The sequence below is a fragment of the Lepidochelys kempii genome, chromosome 8 (assembly GCF_965140265.1).
Source record: "Lepidochelys kempii isolate rLepKem1 chromosome 8, rLepKem1.hap2, whole genome shotgun sequence".
Classification (NCBI taxonomy): Eukaryota; Metazoa; Chordata; order Testudines; family Cheloniidae; genus Lepidochelys; species Lepidochelys kempii.
Window position 1 is genome coordinate 22,784,435 of NC_133263.1, and position 27,294 is coordinate 22,811,728.

General features: G+C 42.2%; 2 protein-coding genes across 6 annotated transcripts in view; both read right to left on the bottom strand.

The window, feature by feature from the left end:
* The window catches only part of FBXO38 (F-box protein 38), a 39,075-nt gene extending 23,222 nt beyond the window's left edge, over nt 1-15,853 (bottom strand). For 3 of the 5 annotated variants that reach the window (XM_073355861.1, XM_073355857.1, XM_073355862.1), the window contains exons 1-10: nt 15,771-15,853; nt 11,072-11,260; nt 9,651-9,784; nt 6,758-6,921; nt 6,103-6,268; nt 4,262-4,399; nt 3,660-3,797; nt 2,954-3,047; nt 2,294-2,424; nt 1,790-1,960 (exon numbers count right to left, since the gene is read on the bottom strand). In XM_073355861.1, coding sequence (XP_073211962.1) covers nt 1,790-1,960; nt 2,294-2,424; nt 2,954-3,047; nt 3,660-3,797; nt 4,262-4,399; nt 6,103-6,268; nt 6,758-6,921; nt 9,651-9,784; nt 11,072-11,199 — 1,264 coding nt within the window. In that variant the 5' untranslated portion in view covers nt 11,200-11,260; nt 15,771-15,853. Of the gene's footprint in view, nt 1-1,789; nt 1,961-2,293; nt 2,425-2,953; nt 3,048-3,659; nt 3,798-4,261; nt 4,400-6,102; nt 6,269-6,757; nt 6,922-9,650; nt 9,785-11,071; nt 11,261-12,816; nt 13,732-15,770 lie in introns of those variants that run through there. The other 2 variants (XM_073355860.1, XM_073355858.1) reach the window with 2 other exon arrangements.
* A 2,899-nt stretch (nt 15,854-18,752) lies between these two features.
* On the bottom strand, nt 18,753-23,714 carry LOC140916440 (serine protease inhibitor Kazal-type 1-like). The gene is made up of 5 exons (XM_073358087.1): nt 23,657-23,714; nt 22,320-22,345; nt 21,512-21,639; nt 19,003-19,055; nt 18,753-18,853 (listed from the first exon to the last, which is right to left on the bottom strand). The coding sequence occupies exons 1-4, from the start codon at nt 23,712-23,714 to the stop codon at nt 19,010-19,012; spliced, it is 258 nt and encodes an 85-aa protein (XP_073214188.1). The 3' UTR covers nt 18,753-18,853; nt 19,003-19,009.
* Nucleotides 23,715-27,294: the final 3,580 nt, after the last annotated feature.

Consider the following 27,294-nt stretch of genomic DNA (forward strand, 5'->3'; position numbering starts at 1 on the left):
AAAACTCAGGGAAATAGCTGTTTTATTGCTGATGCTGTTGAAATTTGGAAGAAGCTGAGTGAGATGTTAAAAAGAGAAATATGCAATGACAGAGTTAAGTTACAAGCATTAAAAAAACAAAAGTGGGATAAGCACTATCTCCAGCTCATTTTCTTGCAAATATTCTCAATACTTGGTACGAAGGTGGAACCTTAACTGCTGAAGAGGAGGAGATGGCTATGACATGGACATCCAGCAATCATCCCTCCATAATGCCAGCTATAATAAACTTCAGAGCTAAGGGTGAACCATTCAAGAAATACATGTTTGCTGATGATGTTTTAAAGAAAGTCACACCAGTGAACTGGTGGAAGTCACTTAAGCACTTGGATTCAGAGACTGTTGAAGTGATAATCTCACTTTTGACAGCAGTAGCTTCTTCTGCCGGTGTAGAAACAATATTTTCTTCCTTTGGACTAATTCATTCCAAATTGAGAAATCGTTTGGGACCTGAAAAAGCAGGAAACCTTGTTTTTCTTTTCCAGCTTATGAACAAACAGGAAGATGAAGGTGAAAACGACTGAGTTAGCTGCAGAAGCCAGTATTTTAAGTTTCTCATGTTGACCTGGCTGACATAGTCGATTTAATTTTTTTTTAATATTTCATTTAACTATTTTAGTTAAAAACAATTTTAACAAAAACAAACATGATTTTAAAAAATGTGAATGTTTAACTAAATTCAAAAATTCATATGCTTGTTTTGTTAAAATATTATATGTTTGCTGTTGAAGAAAAAATCCAGACTACATAATGTTGTTGTTTTAGTTAAATAAAACAATTTAAATGTCTGTCTGGTGATGTTCTCCTCCTAATACTGCATGGCAAGAAAATCCTCCAAATATTAATGATTAACCTTTTGAATTGGAGATAGTTCACCTCCCAATGACTTCATAAATATCTGCTTCAATTACCTTTGGCAAATGAAACAACCAAACAACCATTCATTTTCTGATATAGCTGTAAAACTAATCTGAAAAGTTTTCAAAATAAATCACTTAAAAATGTAGTGTACCTTCTAAAAATGAAACCTACATCTATCTCTGAATTGTGAGGAATATGTATTAAGGTTATAACAACCAACAAGAATGCACTTTTATGTATAAATCCATGATTAAATGGAGCCTTCCTGACTAGTGATTTAAATCCATCCTGCTGTTCACAACCTGTATGAAAAGCATTTGTAGTCTCAGTCTAGCTCATAACAGACAAGCATTCGCATCACAGGAATCACTATCGTAATTAGCACTAATTTGCACTTTTATCAACTCTCAGGAAAGGGGACCAGAGTAGAATCAGCGATAGACACGAAAATACACTCTCATCATCAGACCTGGTCCTAAAAAGTCAGAATTCAAGCACAATGAATTATCATGAAAACTTTTAAATTGGACTAACTTTATTAAATGGGTACATCATAATTTTATATGATGCACTATTCCACTATATTTCTCACTTACTAATTTGCAAACATCAATAATTCCTAACTATTACCCCAATCTACAGTGCAAATTAACAATATTCTGCTTGTGTGTATATATATTATATATATACACACACGCACACACACACAGAAGGCATGCCCTCAACTACCAAATCTTTAAAAAAAAAAATAGACCATTTCTTGGTCTCAGATGTTTCCTTAAATTGCAGGATTATGATGTTCATTTACTGAAAGGAGTTTAAGTAGAAATCTTCATCCTGATGTGAGGCATTCACATTGTATCTCCAGCATTCCAAAAGCATTCAATACCTGTGATCCAATTGTTTGGGTTGTGCAGATGTGGGCAGTTGTACACGACCAGATACTTGATGCAAGAGAATACTTCATTTACAGCTTTCATTCCAATGTCTGTGATGATTCCTGGATTTTCAACGACATCAGCCAAGCCATATTTTACCAAGTCCCCATTAGTCATTTTGCCTAAAGAAAGACAATAGAAGATTTCAGCAATCTGCTGCTTCAGAAGTTGCAGCCTTTCAATAAGCTTTTTCTGAGTCCCATACTGTAATCCCATTTGACACAAAGACCAGAGTATTATTTTCATTAGACAAAGCAAAGTCTCAGTCCCAGTTACAATGGAAGTTTCAGGGGGTACAGAAAAATCATACTTGACTAAACGTCACCAGATTCAAGAGCAATAATTATTTATATTCTTTTAAAAGCAAGTCTTAGAAAAATACACCAAAACTATCAATTTGCACTATCCTAACCCTCACCAGGTAATTTAAGAATTTTTTTCAAAAATGTGCATACATTGTAGCAAAAACTCATCAACATATCCCAGATGAAGGGTTTCAAACTGTGGGAACTCCAGTTCTGCCATCTTCAGTGCAGAAAAGACACCATCTTTGGTCAGGGAAGGTTGAATTCGCACTTCATGCAACCTAAAAGCAATCAAGTACAGTTCACATTCAAGGTCAGATGCAACAAAGCACTGTTTAGTGCAGAAAACATCCGAGTGAATGCCTCTGTTCCACTCTAGGCAGTAAAACGAAAACATTTACTTGACAATGGTGAAATCCAGTGGATACCTGCATCCTTCAGTATTTTGCAGTTATGCAGCAATGAGGAACTCCACGCAATTTATAAATACCAATTAAGCCTCATACACACTTGCTAGAAAAATACTGTTATACTCATTTTACAGATGACAAAGTGCAGTAACTTGGCTCAGACCACAGAACAAGTCAGTGACAGACGTAACAACAGAATCCAGGCATGGTAATTCCCAGTCCTTTCCTCTAGCCATTTGATATTCTTGTTATAGATTGTAAAAGTTCACATGGCTTTTCTCTTGAACATTTAAAACTTCTTGTTCTTCAAACACTGGGAATTTATTAAATTACCTAAACAACTGTGATTTGAAGAGAGAGAAACCAGAAAGGAAAGACAATGGCTGGGGAAGGCAAGTACCTTCGTGCAGCAGTTATGATGAGGTAGCCAAGATCCACTTCAAGAGCATTCTTGCAAGCTCCCAAAACTATAGTGTGCAAATTCCTAAAACCACCTGATAAAGGGAAAGAAAAGCAAAATTTCACTTTAGTCAATGGGTTGTGGCATTAAAACATTACTCACTTTCCTGGTGTTATTTTACGAATGCAGAATTGCAATTAACAATAAGAATACATGCCATTTTAAAGAAAATTAATATAAGCTTCCTTACGTTGACACCTACTGGTAGGAGGTAGCCCTGACTACCACAACAGAAGTTTACCAAGAAGCTATTTTTTTTAAATTAAAAGTGACCTTCCTTCAAATTACTCCTGCCAGTTCCACCCTCTAGAAAGTGAAATGACAGTAAAGATTGACATTTGGTTGGAATGTCAAAAGGTAGCAATTCTTTAATAGTTTCCATTGTTATAGAAATATAGAACTTCAATTTAACTTAGCTTTTATTTGTTTTCAGTATTAGTATACAAAAATGTGTCACTAAAGCATATAGTTATATACAGAAGATTAAAACAATACCCAAAAATAAAATAAAAGTCCCATTATTAACACCCTTTCAACATGGCTAAAAGCATACTAATTAAAGAACAAACTGTAGAATAAGATCGGTACCCATGAGATGCCCGAGGTAATTTTGTTCTATTCTTCAGGGCAGTAGGAAGTTGTATACCTGATCTCCAGCTATCTTCTACAACATGCTGGATAAGTCCTCCAAGAAAAGGAACTCGAACCAGTTCTAAATGCTCCAGGTTTCGGGCAGAAGCCAAACCCGTCACTAAGGGGACATATTTCAGAGAATTTGTGGGTCCTGCAGAGAAAAAAAATCTTCCGATAGGGAACATATACACAGAAGGTTGCTTATTTAATACATCATTCAAATAATGCAGCCATCAGATACGCCTATTTGCACCCGTTCAGTTCAGCAAGTTATCAGAACTAAGAACTAGAGGTGTTCTATTAATGTAACAACGCAATACAGCATAGGAGAATTTTTTCCTCAATATCAAAAGTGAAATAAAGCCTTTGATTGCTTCTGGAGTACTGCATGATGGGCAATCCCAAGATCTTATCTGCATTAGTAAACTTAGTAACCTTACTACAGCAACTGCTAGCAATGGTGCAGCTGTACAGGTGTAAGTGCTACGGTAGACAGGGCTCAGGCATTTTTACCATCATGTTCTGAGCTAGTGCCCTTTGGTAGTCGAGCACGAATGCAGTTACAATATCCCTAGTACAGGTACTAGTTTTTTCCTATATAGATGCACACCTTACCTGCACAGTTCCTCATGACAAAAGTGCGTAAGCTGATACAAAGGAAATCTTTAAAGGGCTGTGGTTTGGTGAGCCTCACCCACTTCAAATAAAGATGCCTCAGCATTGGGATACAAGGAATTTCAGGGACATTTACCCCTAAAATACAGGAACAACAACAAAAAACCAAATCAGGTCCCACATTAAACAAACTTTCAGACGTATACTGTAGAATGAATCTCTGGGCACGTCTACACTACAAAATTAAGTCAACCTAAGTTAGGTTGGCATACAGTTGCCGCAGTAATTACATTGCTTGTGCGTGTCTACGCTTTGCTCCTTGTATCGGCTGTGCCCGTCCTCACCAGGAGCGCTTGCACTGTCTGAACTGGCAGTGTGGGACATTGTGGGACAGCTTCTGAAAGCCAGTAATGGTCAATGTAAGCAATGCAGTGTCTATAATGACATTGTGTCAACCTAACTACATCAATATTGACTCTACACCTCTCATGGAGGTGGAGTTATTAAGTTGATGTAGTGTGCAAATTACGTCAGCAGGAGCGAAATTTTAGTATAAACACTTACAGAGTTAGGTCAATACAAGCTGCCTTGCGCCAACCTAACTCTATAGAGTAGACCAGGGCTCGGGGTAATTAAAGAAACCAGATGGGTGAGGTTTATTGGACCAACTTCTGTTGCTGAGACACAAGCTTTTGAGCTTACACAGAGCTCTTCTTCAGGTCTGGGAAACTTCCTCAGGCTGTGTCTACACAAGCAACTTATGTCGATATAACTACGTCACTCAGCGGTGCGGAATATCAACCCCCTGAGCGACGCAGTTATACTGACCTAACTCCCAGTGTAGATAGCACTATGTTGATGGGAGGGCTTCTCTGGTTGATGTAACTACTGCCTTTCAGGGAAGTGGATTACCTACACCAGGGATTGGCAACCTTTGGCACGCGGCCCGCTAGGGTAAGGCCCCTGGTGGGCCGGGCCAGTTTGTTTACCTGCTGCGTCTGCAGGTTCGGCCGATTGCGGCTCCCGGTGGCCGCGGTTTGCCGCTCCAGCCCAATGGGGCTGCAGGAAGCGGTGTGGCCCGAGGGATGTGCTGGCTGCCGCTTCCTGCAGCCCCCATTGGCCTGGGACAGTGAACCGCAGCCAGTGGGAGCTGCAATCGGCCGAACCTGCAGACGCAGCAGGTAAACAAACTGACCCAGCCAGCCAGGGGGCTTACCCTGGGACGCGTGCCAAAGATTGCTGATCCTTGACCTGCACCAACAGGAGAAGCCCTAGTGTCAGCCTAAGTAGCATCTTCACTGATGTGTTAAAAGGCTGTAGCATTGCCACTGTAAGTGTAGACAAGCCCTCAGAGTGGTCACAGCTAAATTCAAGATGGAACAGATTATTTAGCATAAGTAGTTAACACATATTTCAAGGGACCATACAAGTGACGTGGCCTGTTAACACCCTTCCAGTCATGAGGGGTGGGGGAAAAGCAGGAGGGTAGGGATTGCAAGTGGGTTATAGATTGTTGTAATAAACCATTAATCCAGTGTCTCTAATCAGTCCATGATTTTTAGGGTCTAACAACACATCTCTCAGGGTAAATGATTTTGACTTTGATGGGGGGCACTTACACCCATCTCTACAGATTGTGCCCCAAGAGCAAATGGAACACTTCAAAAATTATGGGCTCTTGAACGGGGAATTCACCACCATCTGTCAACACAGTCACACTGGAGTTTGCGTTCTGGAACTCTGCTTGTCCTAGAGTCAAATATAGGTTCCAGATTATGCAGCATTTCAAATCTTTTAAGTTCATTTGTATCTAAGGAAACTACTCACCAATAAACTCTTACCTACTAAGTGCAACGTCTGAATTTTAGCTCCTATAGGAATTTTCAGTTTGTTTTCGGGCGGGATTGGAAAAGCACCATTACGATTACGAAACTTCCCTAAAATATGAACTTGTGGCATGTATGTCCAAATGGCTTCCACCAGCTCCAAATGAGAGGTCTCAACACCCTGGATAAAAGTACAATAATAAGCAAAGGCAAGGCTCCAGTTACCATATTAAGCAGAAATAATATTTCTCTTAACCAAGCAAACTTCTCGGTAATGCTCAGAGCTTGAGGCAATGCACGAATTCCCTTGACATTTGCAGAACCATTTGCCTTAAAAGCAGAAGTGGTCATAGGAAACTGCTTAATTAGCTGCAATACTGCTGTAACTAATGGCCTGATCTTGAGAAATGCTGAGCACCTGTAACTCCCATTGAAGTGACTACAAAAAAACAGCACCCATTTGTAAACTAGCAACACATTTTGTAAACGTTTACTTCAGCTGCCATCAATGCAAGACAAAGATTAAATGCACAACAGTACTGCATCCAAGCAAGAAGTTACATCATTAATTGTGTTAATTAATCCCAACCATCTATTTCCTCTGCAGCCTTATCAAGGATCATAATATCAACTGATGAAAGGCATTTATCTTTTGAACCTGCACACTTACCAGCAGATTTGGGCAGGCCTGCAAGGCCTCTAGCACTCCAGGAATGCTGAAAGCTTCATGGCCACGGACTCTGCGCCTTTCAAGATACCTGGGGTGAAGACCATAGAGTTGTTCAATGTCTGGCATCTTCCTCAGCAACGTTAGGAAACTGGAATCAGTGAAACCTATGAGGAGGACACAAGTTTTGAATGTTTTGTGACAGTAAACATGTAGCAGTAAACATGTGACAGTAAACAGACAGAACTTATGCTGCAATTCTCTGTGTATAACAAAAATGTATACCTTCAATGTATACCTCGAAATCAGCGGCACTGCTATGGGTACCCGCATGGCCCCACAGTATGCCAACATTTTAAGGCTGACTTAGAACAACGCTTCCTCAACTCTCGTCCTCTAATGCCCCTACACTACTTGCGCTACACTGATGACATCTTCATCATCTGGACCCATGGAAAAGAAGCCCTTGAGGAATTCCTCCATGATTTCAACAATTTCCATCCCACTATCAACCTCAGCCTGGACCAGTCCACACAAGAGATCCACTTCTTGGACACTACGGTGCTAATAAGCGATGGTCACATAAACACCACCCTATACCGGAAACCTTCTGACCGCTATACTTACCTACATGCCTCCAGCTTTCACCCTGACCACACCACACGATCCATTGTCTACAGCCAAGCTCTACGATACAACCGCATTTGCTCCAACCCCTCAGACAGAGACAAACACCCTCAAGATCTCTATCAAGCGTTCTTACAACTACAATACCCACCTGCTGAAGTGAAGAAACAGACAGAGAGCCAGAAGAGTACCCAGAAGTTACCTACTACAGGACAGGCCCAACAAAGAAAGTAACAGAACGCCACTAGCCATCACCTTCAGCCCCCAACTAAAACCTCTCCAACGCATCATCAAGGATCTACAACCTATCTGAAGGATGACCCATACTCTCACAGATCTTGGGAGACAGGTCAGTCCTTGCTTACAGACAGCCCCCCAACCTGAAGCAAATACTCAACAAAAACACTAACCCAGAAACCTATCCTTGCAACAAAGCCCGTTGCCAATTGTGTCCACATATCTATTCAGGGGACACCATCACAGGGCCTAATCACATCAGCCACACTATCAGAGGCTCGTTCACCTGCACATCTACCAATGTGATATATGCCATCATGTGCCAGCAATGCCCCTCTGCCATGTACATTGGCCAAACTGGACAGTCTCTATGTAAAAGAATAAATGGACACAAATCAAATGTCAAGAATTATAACATTCAAAAACCAGTCGGAGAACACTTCAATCTCTTTGGTCATTCGATTATAGACCTAAAAGTAGCAATTCTTCAACAAAAAAAACTTCAGAAACAGACTCCAGCGAGAAACTGCTGAATTCGAATTAATTTGCAAACTGGATACAATTAACTTAGGCTTGAATAAAGACTGGGAGTGGATGTGTCATTACACAAAGTAAAACTATTTCCCCTTGTTTATTTTCCCTCCTACTATCCTTGTCAACTGCTGGAAATGGCCCACCTTGATTATCACTACAAAAGGTTCCCCCTACCCCCGCTCTCCTGTTGGTAATAGCTCACCTTTTCTGATCACTCGTTACAATCTGTATGGTAACACCCATTGTTTCATGTTCTCTGTGTATATAAAATCTCCCCACTATATTTTCCACTGTATGCATCCGACGAAGTGAGCTGTAGCTCACAAAAGCTTATGCTCTAATAAATTTGTTAGTCTCTAAGGTGCCACAAGTCCTCCTTTTCTTTTTTTTAAAAAAATAAAAATCCTCAGCCCTCCCATGCCAGAAAAGGTATTAGATGATATAATAGATGGTTTCCATCCCCAACTTTTATGAACTAATATTCTATATGTTTTGTTGCCTTTATATCCTCCAGGGCAAAGCTGTCAAAACTATAGGGCTAGCTGCATCTCTGTCCTCTGTCAGGTCTCTCTGAGTGCACCTCCATGAGCGTCAGGCCTTGTCCATTTACCTTCCCCTGAGAAGAATCCCATTATTCTCCCACTCTTAGATGAGGCCCTGGTCTGCAGGACCCCATGTATCAAAGGTGCTAAAGCAGCAGGTCTGAGGGTTTTGGTACCTGTGGTTTTTCCCTTTAAGAATCTGTGACCAGTGGTAAATACAGTGATCAGACAGCCTTCTTAACCAAAGTACTGATTAGTCATAACAGTAGGAACAAAATACAAGAGAAACAGGACTTAAAAACAATAAACAGTCTGTATACATGTATATCTTATCCCAATATCCTCCTGACAGGAACCCCTGTAAGTCTAACTTCCCAAACACTGCAACCTCTGGAGTGTCGGTCACCGTAGCTCTCCTTCCCCTGCCTTCCCCTCCTCCCCCAGCCACGAGTATATCTTTAAATCCAGTGCAAGTCTTACTGTTCAGATGCTTGCTCCTCCCACTCCTGACAAATTCAATGGGTGAGCTAAGCAAGGGTTGGAGGTAGGATCTCCAAGTGAATGGCTCTTATATTGACATTGAACAGTTGGCAAATGGATAGCTAGATGAAGTCGTACTCTTTCTTACCAGCATGCAAACAGCCTCTTCTTGAACTGCCCCATGTATACATACATTAAACCCCCTTACAACAAACATACATTATTCATAACTTGTTATGGAGCAGCCCCATTTTCATCACTGTAGTATTCAACACACATACAGGTGGGATTTTCAAAAGTACCGAAGTGAGGAAGGCACCAACTACCACTGAAAGTCAGTGAGAGGTAAGCACTCACCTTTCTTGGCTGCTTTAGAAAAGCCCATCCCATATGTCTCTGTATAAATGATATCATAGCTCAGCTAGGTATCATCAATACAATATTAACATAATACCCAAATGAAGTGTACTTCTTACCAGTGGGCATATATTCCCACCAGCGGCCTGCACAGAGGTCCACAACCTTCACCACTCTCAGGTACAGAGTGACCGCTTCCTTCAGCTTCCGGGAGAGGCATTCCATGCACATGATATCCTGCAGGGGAAGGTACCTTTCGGATGGAAAGAAACTCTGTTCATCAAAGACATTCGTTCATTTTCTCTCACACCAAAGAACATCCAGAGGATTACTATACAAACCCAGACGTTCCTCACATCTAGCATGGATTCAAATAAGATTTTTCAGATAGTACTGTAGCAACCTATGTAATGTGGCTAGGCAGAAGAGGTAGCAATTTGTTCATCAGGCGGGCCAATGCACTTAAGGTAAAAAACAGAACAGTGGCCTTGCCGTGTCCATAAGGGTCTGAGGTAGAGAAGGGAGACTCCGTGATACTTTAGTACGTGTAGGAGCCTATTTCATTTCTGACCAAATCTTGCAAAGTTGCCATACCCGGAGATCTGGAAACTTTCTACCTTTGAAGTGTGCATTTTAATTCTCTAGTTCATTGTAAATGGGGATCCGTTTAGTAGGAGCTGCCCCACAAACATACTTGCAATCTGTGGGACATTTTAAACTTGTCAGCAAGATATTTACATGCCAGCCACATTATTCAAAGTCTAAGAGTATCTGTAAAATTCTAGTTAGAGTATTCCATTTATTTTTTAAATGGAATGAACCATTTGACTAAAACTCTCAGCAGCAGGGTCAGTGCTGCTTCAATATATCCAGACATCCATCACTTGTAATGTATGCACGGTAACTGAATTTATCAGAGACATTATAGTGCATGGCTGCACACCCTGGAGCACGATCATGCCTAAAACGTGTAGGAAAGATTGAATGGCAAGATTGCAACGCTAACAGTAAGGGAATCTGTATGAGTGAAACAGTTATGCAACAAATTTTAGACATGCATCTACAAGGTATAAAAAGATAATTTGCCTTAGAATGAATATTGTATCTATCATCAGTGTACACTTGCAGACTTTTTTTAGTCAAACTTAACTTAAAAAATAAAAGATATAACGTTTCTCTGCTCTTTTGCTTGCTTCTACATGATACTAATAGCAATTTTCACATAAGGTAGTTTTCAGTGTACATGACTATATCAAAGAATATGAAGCGTGTTTCTCTGGAGAGATAACTTATTTATATAGTGCCACCTATGTGCTTAGTTTTAACAAAAGAAATAAAGGTAGAGTTCCACAAGAAAGAAATCCCATACATTTCCTCTGTATTGTCCAGCAAAACCTCATCCACAAATACTGAGGACTAAATTTAATTCCCATCTAACTAATGGCGGTACAGCTAGTATTTTCTGAATGCCTGTCATTAGATTTTTATTCACAGATACCAAAGTGGAAGGTATGGGGAGACAAAAAATACAGCTTCTTACCTAAAGATATGGCAAAGTACTTCATGTGAGAGCTGGTTCATATAATCTTTTGGCTCATCTAGTTTGGTAGTTTCAGAGACTTCCCTACTCATGCAGCACGGTTTCACATTTTTCCGTCGAGGCCCCATATTTGCAATGATTTCTGATTAAAAGGATCAATTTTCACAATGTTATACAAATTCAGTGCAACTGAAAGACAAAAAGTGGGAGAAAGGATAGAGAGTAATAAACATAAATATAAACAGAAGGACTCAACAAAATCTGCCACTAAAAATTAACTCTAGAATGCCATTATCCAAATGGATCAACTAAAAAGTGGAAGGATTGTTCTAGCAAGATATAAATCAATCTGCCTTGTGTATAAAGCTGGAAAAAAATTCCAGCCAAACAAATGAAGACTAACTAGAAAGTCCCTTTGAACCAAGTAAAATTAGTAAACAGAATACCACCTGGATCTCTTATGTACATATCCAAGTAATTTAATTATAGGTTACTTCTGTAGTAACCTTTCTCTAACTTAGAAAACAATAAAATGTCTCTTCAATTGCCACCCACATAGCAATGAGCAAAGACAGCTCATGGAACAATAGATACAGAAAATTACTAACCAAAGTGGACACATTTCAGTGTACTATGTCCAATCCAAAATTAAATTATTCTGTCCTAAAAAGGAAAGGCTCTTACAATCTTGCTTAAAGTTCTTAACTCAGCAATGTTGCATACATTTAATCTCTCTCTATTTTCACTGTTAAATTTGTAGCTTACTATATTTCTGTAAATGTTGTTTCACCATAATTTTATACCTAATGTGCAATATGGCTGAGTTAATGATGCTGCATTTTCTGCTACTGAAATAATCCAAACCAAATGTTAGCAGTTTTTGCATTAATTTGTTTAGTTTTAAAGAAAAAGTACCATGTTTAATAACTCTAATTAAGTTGACAGCTCACAGAGATGAATGGCATGAGGTAGGAAGAGTTCACATCCTTGCTACTGATGTTGTTTAGTTCAAGACTGTTTTCTGGACAGTTACGTTGACAGAGTATTGTTAAACCAATAAACTCTGTCATGGATTTAACTTTCAACAGCAAGAGATGAAAACATTTTTGTAATGAAAGTTCAGAATTTCCAGACTGCAACAAAAATTGTGGAAAGACTCCAAAACTGTGATACACACAAGTTTTGGATGGTCTATATTTTCTCCTGATCATGATGGTAAATTATTATTTTTATGAAAGATTATTTTGTTCAATTTAATTCAATTCATACAAAACTATTTGTGGGGGTCTTTCCCACAACAAGAAAATGATTGTAGAACAACAAATAATTGGCAGGAAGACTCAGGGCAGGTGGACATGAAAATACTTTGAGTTAACTTTTGTAAACTGACTAGATTTTAAGTGGAGTGTGTCCTCTAACATGTCAAGTGTCAACTTTCATCACTTCTCTGTGATAAGAAGTGTTTAGTAGGAAATGCGTTTCTTAGCTTCACAATATGCAACAACCGATTTTTCTTCAGTTTTCCACAAACTAAAATTCATCAACCAACAGAGTGTAAAAATATGAAGTTATCAAAATCATCTGTTGCAAATGTTGTGGTTAATGTTACGAAACACTATATATATTGTCGATGTTAAACATGTTACCATTTAACTACATATTGTATTTCTACTGTGATTCTACCAATAGCCACAATACAAATAGTACATTACATGATTTCCCCTCATTCTTTATTTTCCCAGTACCTAGGGTCTTTAGCTGCTCACAACCAGTTCATTTAACTGATCTTGGTTCTCTTCCTTCTTTGGTCAACTAGTAGATGAAGAATAGATAAAAAAAAGACTGAAGGGTATAGCTCTGATAAACTGTCCTAACCTGAAGTAAGTATATTTCCAAGGCAGGTTGATGGACATATAAAGAGCATCTTATAACAGATTAGAGAAAAATTGTGTTCACCAAATGCAAGTTTTGCATCTGACAAAAAACCTCAAAACGTTATGAACTTCACTCAGATCTAATGATGGGGAAAGGTTTTATTTAATAGCTAATTTGTCAGCATTCTAAATTTTGAAATCATACAACACACATCAAGGTTATGCCACCCTTCTTCCCCTCAAGAGATACTGTTAAGTCATATCTGGCCCCACATATACTGTAGATTTTACAAAACTTAGCTTTTACAAATCCCAACATCAACAGAAATGTTTGTTTATATATTCATCAGTTACAATATTTTCAATTGAAATATTGCAGCATTGTTCAAGCATACAAGACCGAGAATGAAACTGACTAGAAAAGGCCCATAAAGAAATGAGATTATTCTATTTATTTTGCCCAACCTGGTAGATTACTGCATGTAGTAAGTACATAACATAACCAAGGAAGATTAGGTTTATAAAACTGTCAGATTAATATTAAGGTTGTTTGTAACAAATCTACCTTAATTGTATGATTTTAATGTGACAAGATCCTTTTTTAAAGTCTTCTAAACATAAGCATCTCTGTAACTATAAGATCACAGTACTGTTCTCACACGGGCCCACAAAACCACACACCCTTTACACCTCCATAAAAAGAGGAACACACAGGCCAACTAAATATTTTATCGTCAACCAATAAGCAAGGATCAAGATCCCAACTGAGCCATCCAGCCCATCTTTAAGACAAGATTTCCTAAATAGGATCCAGAGACACTGGGGGACTTTGGTACAAATTTTTATAAATGGGTATCAAAGTTTCTCTGTGTGATATGGATTCGAAGTGAATTTCCCCATACTCCTCCAGTATGAGGACAGACAGACAGCAGCAGAGAATGGAAAACATTTTAGTTTTATACAGAGAGTAAGATATTTCAAGATAAAAAGAGCGTCTGATATAAGATAACACATAAAAAGGAAGATTTAAGTCAAGTAGAAGGTAAGTCAGTGGTTTGAAGTGGAGGAGGAGGAAACCAGGGAAGAGCTCCACAGAGAAGTAAAAGAGCCACCTCCACTTGTGGGAGTCCAGTGCAGAAAATCTAAAGGTATGAGTTAATCTACATGAGCAGCTCCAGACTTTTCTCTGGTGATGACTGTGCTTTGAATTAGATCTCATCACTGAGACAGAAAAAGCCTCGTCACCCAGAACTATGTAATCTTTGTAGAGCAGTGTGTGGGGTATCCAGAAATAAGCGTAGGGAATAAGTTTCTACATACAAGTTTTTAAAACTAACATTCTCACTATTTTAGTTCTGCTGTTTTACAACAACTGACTTCTAAACAATCCATGCATATTCCTTTAATATTTAAACAAAGTAGGCAGAAAATGCAGAGAATTTTATTCTTCTCAATTTAATATAGTTAAGGTAAAAAAAAGATCCTACATGAACAATGGTTTGATGTGTTATATTCTCAATTAGTGACTTCTGTGTTCAACTTGATAAGTTTAGAAAACTCCTGTTTTGATTAGTAACAACCAGAACTGTCAGCTTAGCCTCCTTTTGGAAAACAAACTGAGCAGTTTCAAAAATATTGTACCAGCAATTGTGGAATCAATGAGCTGTCAATTTTGTTGACAGTTTGCAAAACAGAATACAACCCAGATCAAACTGCTAGTCTGAGCATTGCAAAACTTGGTTTCATCGGTAGACATAGTAGCACTGACCTGGAAGATAGGGGGAGCAAATAAATATGTGCTGACACCAGGGACTATTTAAGAAGAACCACTTGAGACAATAATCACATGCTATCTACTATGACATTCCTGTTATCGGGTGAGGTGATCCTAAAGAATGTCTAAATTTTTTTTAGTGCAGTAGGCAAAAAGCAATGTAAGACAGATAATCCCCATCTCCTACTATATCTCTGATAGTCACATTTAATGTGACTGCTGCTTGGGGATTTTTTTTTTTTTTTGCAGGGGGCGGGAGAGAACAGGGGAAAACATCCTCCTATAATTTATTTTGTGGGAGCTTAGTTTTCTATTGCATCCTGTCTCTGAGAAAAGTGGATTTTTCCACCTTTTCCAGGTGGTACTTTAGAAGAGACATCACTATTTTTCAGGCCTGTTTTCTGCTGTGATGAGACATTACTCAAATGTAACCCCCTTTCTTTGAAGTAACAAGGGAGAAAAAGCAAGAAAAAGGGGACAGTAACTAGAAAGCACCTCCACCTGCCTCAGGTTTGGAACGATGAGGCAGAGCACGGCATCAAGAGGGATGAAGCAGGGTCTCCCAAGGCCGCCTCATGCACTTACAGCAGAGTACGTGCCGGTGGGGAGTCAGGGAAGCAAATCCCAAAGGAAGCGGGGAGAGCGAGAGAAAGACACTCGCTCTACACGGCAGAGGGGACCCACCCCAGCAGGGAAAAGGTCATCCAGACCGCGGGTCTCCCCCAGGCCACTGCAGATGGGAAAGGGCCCCTCCCCCCATTCCCAGCGGCAGGCCCAGGCGAGAGGTCGGTCGGTCGGTCAGTCAGTCAGTCAACCCCCCCAGCAACGGCCGCCCGCCCCAGCGCCCGCAACGGTCATCGCCGCCAGCGATCACGGCCCAGGCCATCGCCCACCAGGAAAGCGGGGCACACGCCGCTCCCCATTCCCTTCCACAGGGCCAGGGCCAGCCCGACCCGGCGCCTCCCTCCTGTCCCCGGGGGCGCGTGTGCGGGGAGCCAGAGCAGCCGCACGTAACCCTAATCCTACCCCTCCCGGCCCCGCCGCCCCTTACCTGGCCGCCAAGTGCCGCCTGTTATTGTGACTGCGAGGGGGAGGGATAACCCCGACAGACACTTCCGGCCACCCAGCGCGTCCGCTTCCGCCCGCTGCGCTTCCGGTCCCTGACCCCAGAACCAGGGAAAATCAACCCTCTCTGCGGCCCTCCCGCGCCACCATCTTGGATGCGGCACCTCGTGCATATTTCCATTGCAGCCCAATCGCCGCCATCTTGGTTGTGGCCTCTCTGCCTTCAGGCGAATGGCGTCTCTGTATGGGCGATGGGAGGGAGTAGCAGGAATCCCAGCACCACCCCAGACTGTTACTCCCCGATGGAGGCCAGGTTTACTGCCCCGCGGGAGCAGACTGAGCCACCCGCAAACCTATCCATCCCGTGTACCATCCCTGCCAGGCTCAGCCCCCACTCTGTACAGGGCTGGGGGCCGGCCCGGAGCTGCAGTGCAGCTGCCCAGGGCCCAAGGCCAGCAGGGAGTGGGCAGCTGACCAGGTTGGCGCATGGCACAGATCTGATGTCTCACAATTGTGTTATTACATCTGTACCCCAGTGTCTGGGCCCAGGCTGGCTGGGGAGAGGGAAAGAGAGAGAGAAAGGCCCAGATCCTCAAAAGCATCTAGGGGCTTACATACCTTTGAGGATTTGAGTCTAAGCCTGCTTGTGCATGATTTTCAGCTGTGCATTGTGAGAGTCTGGTGGATGTAGCGACACTATCACTAAGGTACAAAAAATGGACTATCCATTTTTTTTTTTGTGTAACCCTTCTGCCCGTCAGAGTTGGCAGCAACAAGGGCCGGGTTCAATATCTAGGGGTTCCATTCCAATAACACAATGCAAACCGGCTCGAGCCCCCACCCAGTGACCTGGGACCAATATATACCACCCCCGCTGGGCGCCTCCAAGAGGCAATACTTCCCCTCTCGCAAGCACATAGTCTGAGTGTAGCAAAAGTCTTTTAATAACAGAGAGAAACAATGTGGCATTATGTTGGGGAAACACCACCAACAGGATTCATAACACAACCCATGAGCAAAAAACCCACCCCAGGCAAATTGGGGGCATGCCCTTTTCCCTTTGGTTCTTGAGTCCAGCAACCCCAAATCACCCAAAGTCCCAAAAGTCCAATGCCCCAAAAGTCTCTGTCCCTGGTCAGGGCAGCCCCAGAGTTCGAAAGTTTATCTGCGGAGCTTTACCTCCCAACCTGGGTGGAAATGGGACAGGGGTAAGAGGCACCTTACATGATCTGAAGCTGACCGCCCCATAGCTCCATAGCGGCGTTCCACTCCGCCAGCCGCCCCACAAACTCCTTCGCTCAGCTGCGCTCCGCTCCGCCCCGCCAGCCGCCCCACGAAATCCTTCACTTAGCTGCGCTCCGCTCCGCCAGCCGCCCCACGAACTCCTTCGCTCAGCTGCACCCCGCTCCACTCCGCCAGCCGCCCCACGAACTCCTTCGCTCAGCTCCACGGCCCACAAGCAGCTCCTGCCATCCACACACTGCGCCGCATTGAACTGCTTCACCAGCCGTCCCGCAAACTGCTCCACAATATATCTTCAGGCTCCCCCACTACTTAACACAACACTCAGTGATTTCAGCTCTTAGGTGAATTCAGCTTATAATAGGGGAGCCCCAGTGCTGGTGCACTGTCAGCCCAAAGTGAGCTCAGCAGCCTATAACTAGACTTCTAATGAAATCAAAATTAGCTCTGATATTCCACAGTGGAGAGAGGAGGAAGTGCAATTAGCATGTAAGGCCCTCACCAGGGGGCCCATGCCACCAAGTATTAATACTTGTCCCCAGCCTCTCTCCATTCACACAGTTTTGGAACCCATGACCCTTGCCTAGCGAGTGCTACTTAGTTGATGGTGAATCCCTCCATCATAACAAAAGGCCACGTACAGTTCCAAGCACAGTTCCCATAATCAGGGTAATAACAATTTATTCTTCCTGCCCCAATAACAGAGACACTGGGAATCCCACAGCAGCCAAAGTGACCATTTGGGCAGCTATGGTCTCATTCTAGGCGTGGTGGGTGTGCCTATGCAAATGAGATCGGCCCCTGAAGTTCTTTTCCACAACTTGCCACACCTCACCACCAGATGTCAGGGTGGAGCTCATCCTGACACTGCTTACATCTGCATGGAATAACAACTGAGCCCATAAAACTGGACAGCTGGCAGCACGTGCACAGCACCCTTACAGATTTCAATCCACCCATGCACAAGCCCTTTTGTGTTCATTTGCCACCAGCGTTCATCTGAGCAAGGTCTTATGCATATGACTATTCACAGAAAAGGAATTTTGGGCTCATAGAGATTCTTTCAATCAAGAAACAAAATTCAGTTTGTGACACAATACATTTGTTTGGAGGAGAAGCAGAGATAGTTCCAAAGTGTTTGCTTAACTAGTATGGGAACAGAAACAATAACATGTGACTTAAGTGACCATTCTCACAAGTTCAGTAGCAAATTTTGAATAATGAATAGCTAGAAGTATAACATTTCTTCACATAAACTATGTCTGAAAAAATTATAATGAATACATTTGTAAAAATCATGATCAAGCATGCAACTTTGACTTGAAAAATAGTCATACATTATCTTCACAGCCACAAAGTCAGTGATTGTTATACGGCTAGTTGTCTGTGTCAAAGTGTATTGGTGGCATTCGTGTTTCTTCATTCAGGATATCTATTTTAATCAATCCATTTGGACTGATCCCAGTGGAAAATTGCTATTGACTCAAGATCTCCATCATGTGTGTTTCCTACAGATCTAAATAAATCCAACCTCAAAGACTATTCATTATTGAACATACTTTATTAGCTGTGGTTTATTTATGTTATGAAGGCTGATATGTAAAATCAGTTGTTGATTTAATGATTCCCCCGCAAAAGCATATACTGCTTTGTGTTGAAAAATAAAATAAGAAAAAAAACTTTTTAGTTTACTTTATTGAACAAACATAAGGAGACACGGGGAAGCCACTAGGAGCCCCTGGTGCACAGGATGATTTGAGACTCTTTGCTCAGAGTTCTTACAACACCTCCTATTTGTGCTTTACACCAATTCATCCACTATTCATCCTACAGGGGGAAAAGAGACAGTTATAAAACAGACAAAATGAAGTCAGTGCCTTAGTCCAGAGCAGTAAAATGTTCCAAATAGTCCTCTATTCCACACATCAAACAAAGGAAACTGACACTGAATTAATCAATAAAAGCCCTGGATTTACCATTGTGCTAACATTCTCCTTTGCGCTTTATGCCAATGGGGACTCCAGTTTCACTGGAAAAGAGGAAGAAAGATTAGCCATTATGAGTAAGTACATGGTAGTCACCCTCAAGAGTAAAAACTGTTATAAGGATGCTGTTAAATTAGTTAGATTAACATAAACGATACAGTTTGAGATAATAGAGTGGGCCAGCCCTGTTCGTGTATATTTTTTATGATATGTTTTACCATTTGTTCTAATATGAACCTGTCTCTTCCTTAGTCAGCCATATCCACAGGCTGCCCACTTGGGTGCTGGTATTTGTAGTCTGACTCTTCAGTAAGAAACCAAGTCAGAATCTATAAAAATGCATTCCACACCCACATTGTTGGGAGTTACACATTCATAATGACTGAAGAATATACTGTGCTCCCAAGAAGGATAACCTGGGAGCAATGGAAAAGAGTCTTGAGACGCTCATGTAACTGCTGGTGTTTAAGTGTATAGAATGGCACTCATAGGTTTGCTTCACTATTTCTCTTGCTCATACCAGTTGTAAAGTCAGCTGGGCTGCAAGGAATGGGCAAGATTTGTCCTCCTGGCTATTAGGCACTACTCTCAGGGCTGCTAAGAACACAACTAAAGTTGCCCGTTCCTCCAAGTCCCATTTTCACTGCTCCTTGTGCTGGCTTCCTCAACCCTACTGTGCCTCTCAATGCAGCCCAATAAGGCAGGCAGCGAGGAGAAGACATCCAGTACTGGCAGCTTTACACTCCCTTACCCACCTGTCTGCTGGCCCTGAGCAGCAACAACAGCACATTCCATGCCCAGGAGGGAGATGTTCTGGGACAATGTGCATACGTGGGCAGGAGAGACAGAACATGATGAGAGGAATGTATGTGGGAGAGACAGGATCTGAGCTGGAGAAATGATGCCATTACTGGACATGACAGTGAACTGTAAAAGCCCATACGGAACAAGGGGCAAGGTCCTCAGCTGTTACAAATCAGCATAGACATCAGTGGAGCAATGCTAGTTTCCCAATGGGAGGATTTGATCCACTAAGAAGTACACGTCTGAGCTTTGTCCCCAGGAATGACATTAGTTCCTGGGACAGGGGGCAGTGTAGAACAATAAATCTGATAGCAGGAAGTTAAGCCTGATGTACTTAATCTGTTTGGAGAAAAGAAAATTCAGAGATGACAAAACAGAGGATTTCAAAAAGGGAAGAGTACGATCAGTAGAAATAAAGTTGGGAAGGAGTATCTTACTTTAAGGTGAATAAACAACAAAATATATTACTGGGTAAGCAGTTTGAAGCAGAGAGTATTAAAAGAATACAGGAAACACACGTGCTGTTTTTCTGGCAAAGGCACAGTCATTATACATTTTCATTTTCTATCACGTAGGTTATCAAGCATGCAGTGCTTATTGGCCAGGTTTAAATTAGCCAGGTGGTCCCTTCTCTTACTCTGACTCCTGCCACATTCAGGGATTTGTAGTTTGGGGAATTTATGAACATCTTAACTAGAGCCTAAAGCAGATCAAGAAGACACTGGGACCCAGATCCACAAAGGTACTTAGGTGCTTAAACGCCAGACTTAGGCACTGAACTATGGGATTTAGGTGCTTAAGTCCCAGTTTTAGGCTCCACTGCGATCCACAAAATTCCCACCAAACCTTGCAGGCACCTAAACTCACTTGGTACCTACATTTTGAGGGAGAAATATCCCTGGGTGCTTAAGTTTCTGTCTCTGAGCATGCATACCGCTTCCTAAACCCACCTAAGCCCCGGAGTGATTCACTAACTGGGAAAGACAGCCTTTCACCTGCCTATCTCATGTGTGGGGCCCAATCCAATAGGCATGTTCAGAGGCTACCTTCAGGTCTGGGTCCCATTCAAAATCTGGAGGGGTGGTAGTGGTCCCCAATTTATAACTTTTAGCCCTTTGGTTAGAGCATTCCCCGGGGATGTAGGAGACCCATGTTCAAATCCCTCCTCTGCCTGAGGCAGAAGAAAGGATTTCAACTAGGGTCTCCCACGCTTCTCAAGAGGTGCTCTAACTTCAGAGATGTGGGATATTCTGATGAGGGCTCCCTCAGTCTCCCCCGATGAAGCTGTTCCACCGTGGGTAAAAGATTAAAGAGTCATTGGAGCAGGGGGACTGAACCCTAGGTCTCCCAGCTACGTACCCTAACTACCAGGCTATAGGTTCATTCTCTTGCTCACTCTGTCCCAATGACTCTGACTATTTAAGTATTCATAAAAGTCCCTTTGGGGATCTGGGCCTGGGAATATTGGAAGGTAAGCGGAAGAGGACACTCGGGTATTAAACACAATCAAAACAAAGGGCTGTCCATCCTGATCTGTGCATTACAAAAAATATCAATATTAAATAATAATCAAGAGATAAGAAACCTAGGGAAATTGATGTTTCCCTCTATGAAGAAAATACTTAAATAGAAAAGCTGTTATTAGTAGCTCCCACCAGTGATTTCACTTCATCAAAGAAACGATAAAAGTACTTACAAGATTTTTTCACACAGCAAACATTCATTGCTGTGAGTGATGCCGTCTGTTCCACAGACTGGTGCATAGTTCCTTAGACAGCCTCCTCTCCAGGTTCCATCTCGATTTTTGTATTTCCTGCAGTCAGGCTGCAAAATTAATAAGGTGACATTTGAGTGGACATTTTGCACTCTTCACTAGATCTTTTGAGAAGAGAAAGCACACACAGGGGCTATGTTTTTCACTGTTTCCTAAATCTAGAATGGGGTGAGGAAAAAGTAGTTCATTTTGCTGGAAGAAAAGGAAAATACTGCAGATATTTCGCAGGAGAAGGTCTATTTTGTTTTTTTCACAGTTACAAGTCACTGTCATAATGAGACTAATAACGATAAACCAGAAGACAAAGGCTCAGAGCTAAAAATCTAAGAAGAACCTCAATATTTGCCAGTTTCAAGTCAGTTAAGTAAATAATTGTAATTAACATATATGATATAGAAAGAAATCTCTCTCGCTGTGGCAACAGACATATTTTAAAATATTTCCCCAGTTGTTTCTCTGTATCTCACACATTCTAACCAGTGGTTGTGTCATTTAAAATAGTGTATAAAAGTAATCAGTCTGATTGTGTGGAGACCATCTATCTGAATCGCAGGTATACCCTCTAATTTTAATAGAGCAATGGGATAGTTCTCATTTTTGATGCAACCAGCTTTTCCCATAATTTTAGGGGAGAAGAGTTTCCCCAACACAGAGAATTTGGCCAAAATATTGTTTGTAGACAGAGATCCTAGGAAATTTACTATTAATAAACACAAAGAACTGTACTTACCTGACGCCCACCTTGAGCGGTGACTCCTGAAAAAACAACAGACAAATATGAATACTGCCAATGATCTGAGATGGTCTATAGATGTCTGTTTGTATTAAATATGGACTTTACAAAAGGAAATATTTAAAATGGACCCTTGAAAGTTAGCAGAATGTGTCCTAGAATTTATTATAAAACATTTAAATGATCCCAAAGAGCAGGTGTGTAAATTTTAAAAAATAATTTCCATCATTTAAGTGTCTAACAGAGGTATCTTATTTCTGCTTTAGTTGCAAATTTCAATGCACCCTTAACTATGGAGCTGTAAGGATGCTTACAGGATAGGAAAGAAAGAACAAGACAAAATCTTTGAAGGAGATTAAATGCAATAGTCTGTGTGTAGAAAAATAGAATGCACTTTCTAACTCAGCAAACATCACCTAATATTACTGGCATTTATGGGTTGTGTATTAACTTTATTAATTAATAAGCATTTTTTATTATTTCACATCACTGATTGTTTTAGGAGTTATGCTCTGCTAAGGAGAAGCATAGTAAAACTAAAACACCTAACAGAATGAAACTAAAAGACCTTTAAAACATGGCAAAAACTAGCTTAGCCCAGCTGAATGCAAATTGTTGATTTCTGTGTCTAAATTATTTAAATCTATGTAATTTCCTGTCATCACATTTTCATCCCATACAATTCCCAGAAGCTTTACAAACAATATCTAGTGCTGAAGTGCAGCCACCTATAGGGTGGAGAGCAATAGTCAACATCCCAGTGCACAACAAAGGGGAGGGAAAATTTTGGCCAAGACCACTGGGCACCAACTCCGAATGTGAGGAAAAGTGCCACACCTCACATACACGACAGGGCTTTAGGCCAAAAGTTTCAAACTTACTGGCCTAATTTTCAGAGGTGCTGACCATCTGTAACTCCCACTGACTTCAATGAGATCTGGTCAGCACCTCTGAAAATCAGACCACTTATTTAGGGTTATGCTCAGTACCTGCAGCTCCCATTGACTTCAGTTGGAGTTTAGGGTGCACAGCACCTCTGAAAACCAAGCTCGAAAGGCCATATTTTTAAAGGTATTTAGACACCTAAAGATGCAGATAGGTATCCAGTGAGATTTTCAAAAGCACCTATCTGCATCTTTAGGGACCTAAAAACCTTTATAAATCTGGCACTGAGTGCCTAACTTTTGACACCCAATTTTCAAAATGTTTACCTTCATCTTCTCTTTAAGAAAATAAGTGAAAGCAACATTATTATTTAATAGTCAAGATTTCTGATGCCAGAGGTGTCTGCCATAGGGTTTAATACATGACGCAGAGTAGAGAGAGTTACTCACCTAAAATGAAGCAGCAAAATGCCAGGAAAAAGAACACAAAGGCACCTTTTAGCTTCATGGTGAAGACAGGTGTCTGGTCTGTGCTGATTCTGTTAGTACTTTGCTGGGTAGGTATCCTTGCAATTAACCCCCGACTGTGTTCGCAGATATATATAGTTCTGTATATCTATAGAAGTAATCAGATTCGGGACCTGGATTAGCAAATCATCTGCAAAGGATATTACTGACACAGGAATTTCTCTGCAGGCAGTTGCAGGCAGGTAGGAATGTTTATTTCAAAACATAATTTGCAGAAAATATGAGGAAAGTTTGCGTCACATGGTGACCCTGCCTCAGATCAGCAGCAGAGATTTACACTCAATTATCTCCAGTTTACTGCCATAAAACTGGACCATTCTGCTACCGTTCACATTTTTATAGTGATTCCTTAGCTTGGGCTGGTGAAATACAGTAGCCAGTCTATGTAGATTATGATTAGGTCCTACATCAAAACATGACACTCAGCAGTATGGGTTTATATTAAAGACCTCTGTTTCTAAAGGACATTTTCAAAATGAATCACATTATGAGTGGGTCATGGCTTGTGAAACACTTATTTGGTGTGACCAGTATTTGGACAGTAGGTGAAAATATGTTCAGTATTGACTGGCTGCCATGGGGATTTGTGGACTCAATGGATGTCACTTGTCCCATTGTCCTTTGTACAGAACTCTAGAGTCCATGTGAGGCATTCACATTATATAGGGATAAGGGGGAAGCAAGCAATCGCTAATGGGGTAAGATCTCTCAGAAACCTATGGAAATGGATCAAGAGAATGAATTCAGAGAGAGCGCCTGGGTAGTACTGATACCTCAGGAACTCCCTGAAGGCCTAAGATTATACATGTGCCCCTAGTCAGTGGTGAGCTGGAGCTGGTTCTTACTGGTTCTCTAGAACCGGTTGTTAAATTTAGAAGCCCTTTTAGAACTGGTTGTTCCGCGAGGGACAACCGGTTCTAAAAGGGCTTCTAAATTTAACCGGCCAAAAGTGGCACCTTAGGCGCCGACACCATGGCTGCTCCAGGGCTGGATCACCCAAGGGGAAAATTTGGTGGGTGCAGAGCACCCACCGGCAGCTCCCCGCCCCGTCCCTAGCTCACCTTACCTCCGCCCTGCCTCCGCCTCCTCCCCTGAACGCGCTGCCCCACTCTGCTTCTCCGCCCCCCCCATCCCCCCCCCGGCTTCCTGCAAATCAGCTGTTCGTGCAGGAAGCTGGGACAGGCTGAGAAGCAGGCAGCAGCTTCGCACTCAGGCCCAGGGAGGCAGAGATGAGCTGGGGCGGGGGGCGCGAGGAGGGCCGCCCGCATTTCAGCGGGTAACCTGGGGTGGGGGCGCAGGGGAACCACTCCCCACCCCAGCTCACCTCTGCCACCCTCGGCCTGAGTGCGAAGCCGCTGCCATCTGCTTCTCAGCCCTCCCAGGCTTCCTGTTGAACAGCTGATTCGCGGGAAGCCTGGGGAGGAGGTGGAGGTGAGGTGAGCTGGGGCCGGGACGGGGTGGGGAGCTGCCGGTGGGTGCTCTGCACCCACCAAATTTTCCCCATGGGTGCTCTAGCTGCGGAGCACCCAGGAAGTCCGCGCCTAAGGCGCCATTTTTGATGTGATCAGCGGGGGGAGCGGCCACTCCCCCTGCTCCCCCCTAGCTATGCTCCCCCGCCCCTAGAAGCCAGAGGGACCTGCCAGATGTTTCCTAGGAGCTGCCCCAGGTAAGCACCACCGGGACTCCCCACCTTGCCCCCCGGCAGGTCCCTCTGGCTCTTACGGGTGGGGTGGCACCCACTACGGTGGCTCACAAGACCCTTCTGCCCAGTTCTGGGGGCAGTCAGGGGTGGATGGGGCAGGGATCCTGGGGGGGTGGGGGGGTGCATCAAGGAACACAGGGGGTTGGATAGGGCAGAAGTCCTGGGGGTGGGCAACGACCCCCTCATGGGGTGAGGCGGGAACCAGTTGTTAAGGTTTTGGCAGCTCATCACTGCCCCTAGTATAGTCATTACTGTGCATCTTGTATAAAGTTAAGGAAGTGTGCTGTAGAGCTCTAATCCTGCGAGATGCTGAACAGCCTCAACTCCAGTTGATGTCAGGATCTGGCCCTAAGTATAATGGGGAAAACACATTGTGCAGGTAAAAAAATCAGTTGTGAACATTTCTCCCTTATTAGGGTATAAACTAGATGAGTGGCCCGTGAGCTCCAGATAGAAACAACATACTCAGAGAATCAAAAAAATCACCCTCCTGAGGGCTGATTTATAAATAAAAGGGCAACTGCAAATCAATACCATAAGCACTCCCAGCCTAAACCCACTCCTCTGGTTTAGCAGCTTCTGGGATTCTTTCTGTCTTCTCTGTGTTCCACCCATGCCCACTTGGACTCTGTTAGAAGCCTTCTCCTTTATATTAAAAGTGGTGTTTAACAAGCCACACCTGAACCAATGAATCAGCAGTAATTAATCTGCAATTCCTGGCTGTGCTCCAAAACCTTCTAAAAAAGTAGGGCAGTGCAAGAGTCATGCCATACAAGGTGTTCTCCAAAACTCACAGATGGTAGCCCCACCAGGTTTTAATTTTCTGTTCACATATTTCACTGCTCTGAAAGCCTTCTCTGTCTTTCAAGAAAGTCTAAGGCAAAACCAAAGTAAAATAATTAGTTGTATTTTTTAAAGGTTTGCAGCTCTCCCTCTTACACACTGGAAGGTTTTAATGATTATTTTCTCCAAATTTTCCTAAAATCCTCAGGGCTAGCCTACCACTGTGAGATTCTATAAATAGATATTTCTTATTCCTGTTTACAAACATCGGTTTTTTCTTCCCTACAAGAATTTTACAAACAACTTGAGTATTTATTGTACTTTAAATACCAGTTAAATTAGGTAGCACACAATACAAAATAATCTATTGGAAAGTTTAAAAATCTACAGCCATATTTTGAAAAGTAGTCACTGATTTTGGGTAGTGCCTCATGTTTTGGGTACTCAATTTGAGTCACATTGGGCCTAGTCAATGGGAACTGTCGGTGCTCCTCACCCCTGGAGATAAGACCCAATGTCTCAGGTTTGGGCACCCAAAAATGAGGGAGCCTAAATCACTGTCCACTTTTGAAAACTGTGACCTGGCGAGGTTGGGAGCTCTGCAAATGTTGTATGTATAATGTGATGTTCCTGTGTGGGTTATCAGCAGTGGGATTTGAACTGGGATTGCTGGATTTAAAAAGCACAGGCTGGTTTTTCCGGCACTAAAGAGCTCACCACTCTTGGCAACAAATGTAGCAGGTTCCTCAACCTCTATGTGTGGACCAGCCACCACTAGAGAAGCAGTGCTTAATTTGTAATGAAGGAGGTGCTGGGGCTCAAGCAATTAGGTGCTAGGGCTCAAGTAATTTTTTTACTTTCATAACTAACGTGGCAAGCCCAGAGATAACGGGGCTTTGAACTGCCAAGCCTAGAGGTGCCAGGGCTCAGCTCTGGCACAAATTAGGCACTGTAGAGAAGGCCAAACCACCAGACTTAATGGTGTGGAGTAGGAAAGCCTGTGGCTATGTATTTACTCAGGCTAACCACAGGTTAAGCAATTGCAAGTTAGTCTATGCACAGTAGCCTCACTCAC

Bases quoted from the DNA above. Each gene is read 5' to 3' on its own strand.
- LOC140916440 (XM_073358087.1), bottom strand. From the start codon at position 23,714: ATGAAGCTAAAAGGTGCCTTTGTGTTCTTTTTCCTGGCATTTTGCTGC. The intron at 22,346-23,656 runs GTGAGTAACTCT...TTGTTTTTTCAG, and splicing joins ATTTTGCTGCTTCATTTTAG to GAGTCACCGCTCAAGGTGGG. The intron at 19,056-21,511 runs GTAAGTACTTTT...CCTCTTTTCCAG, and splicing joins TTGCTGTGTGAAAAAATCTT to TGAAACTGGAGTCCCCATTG.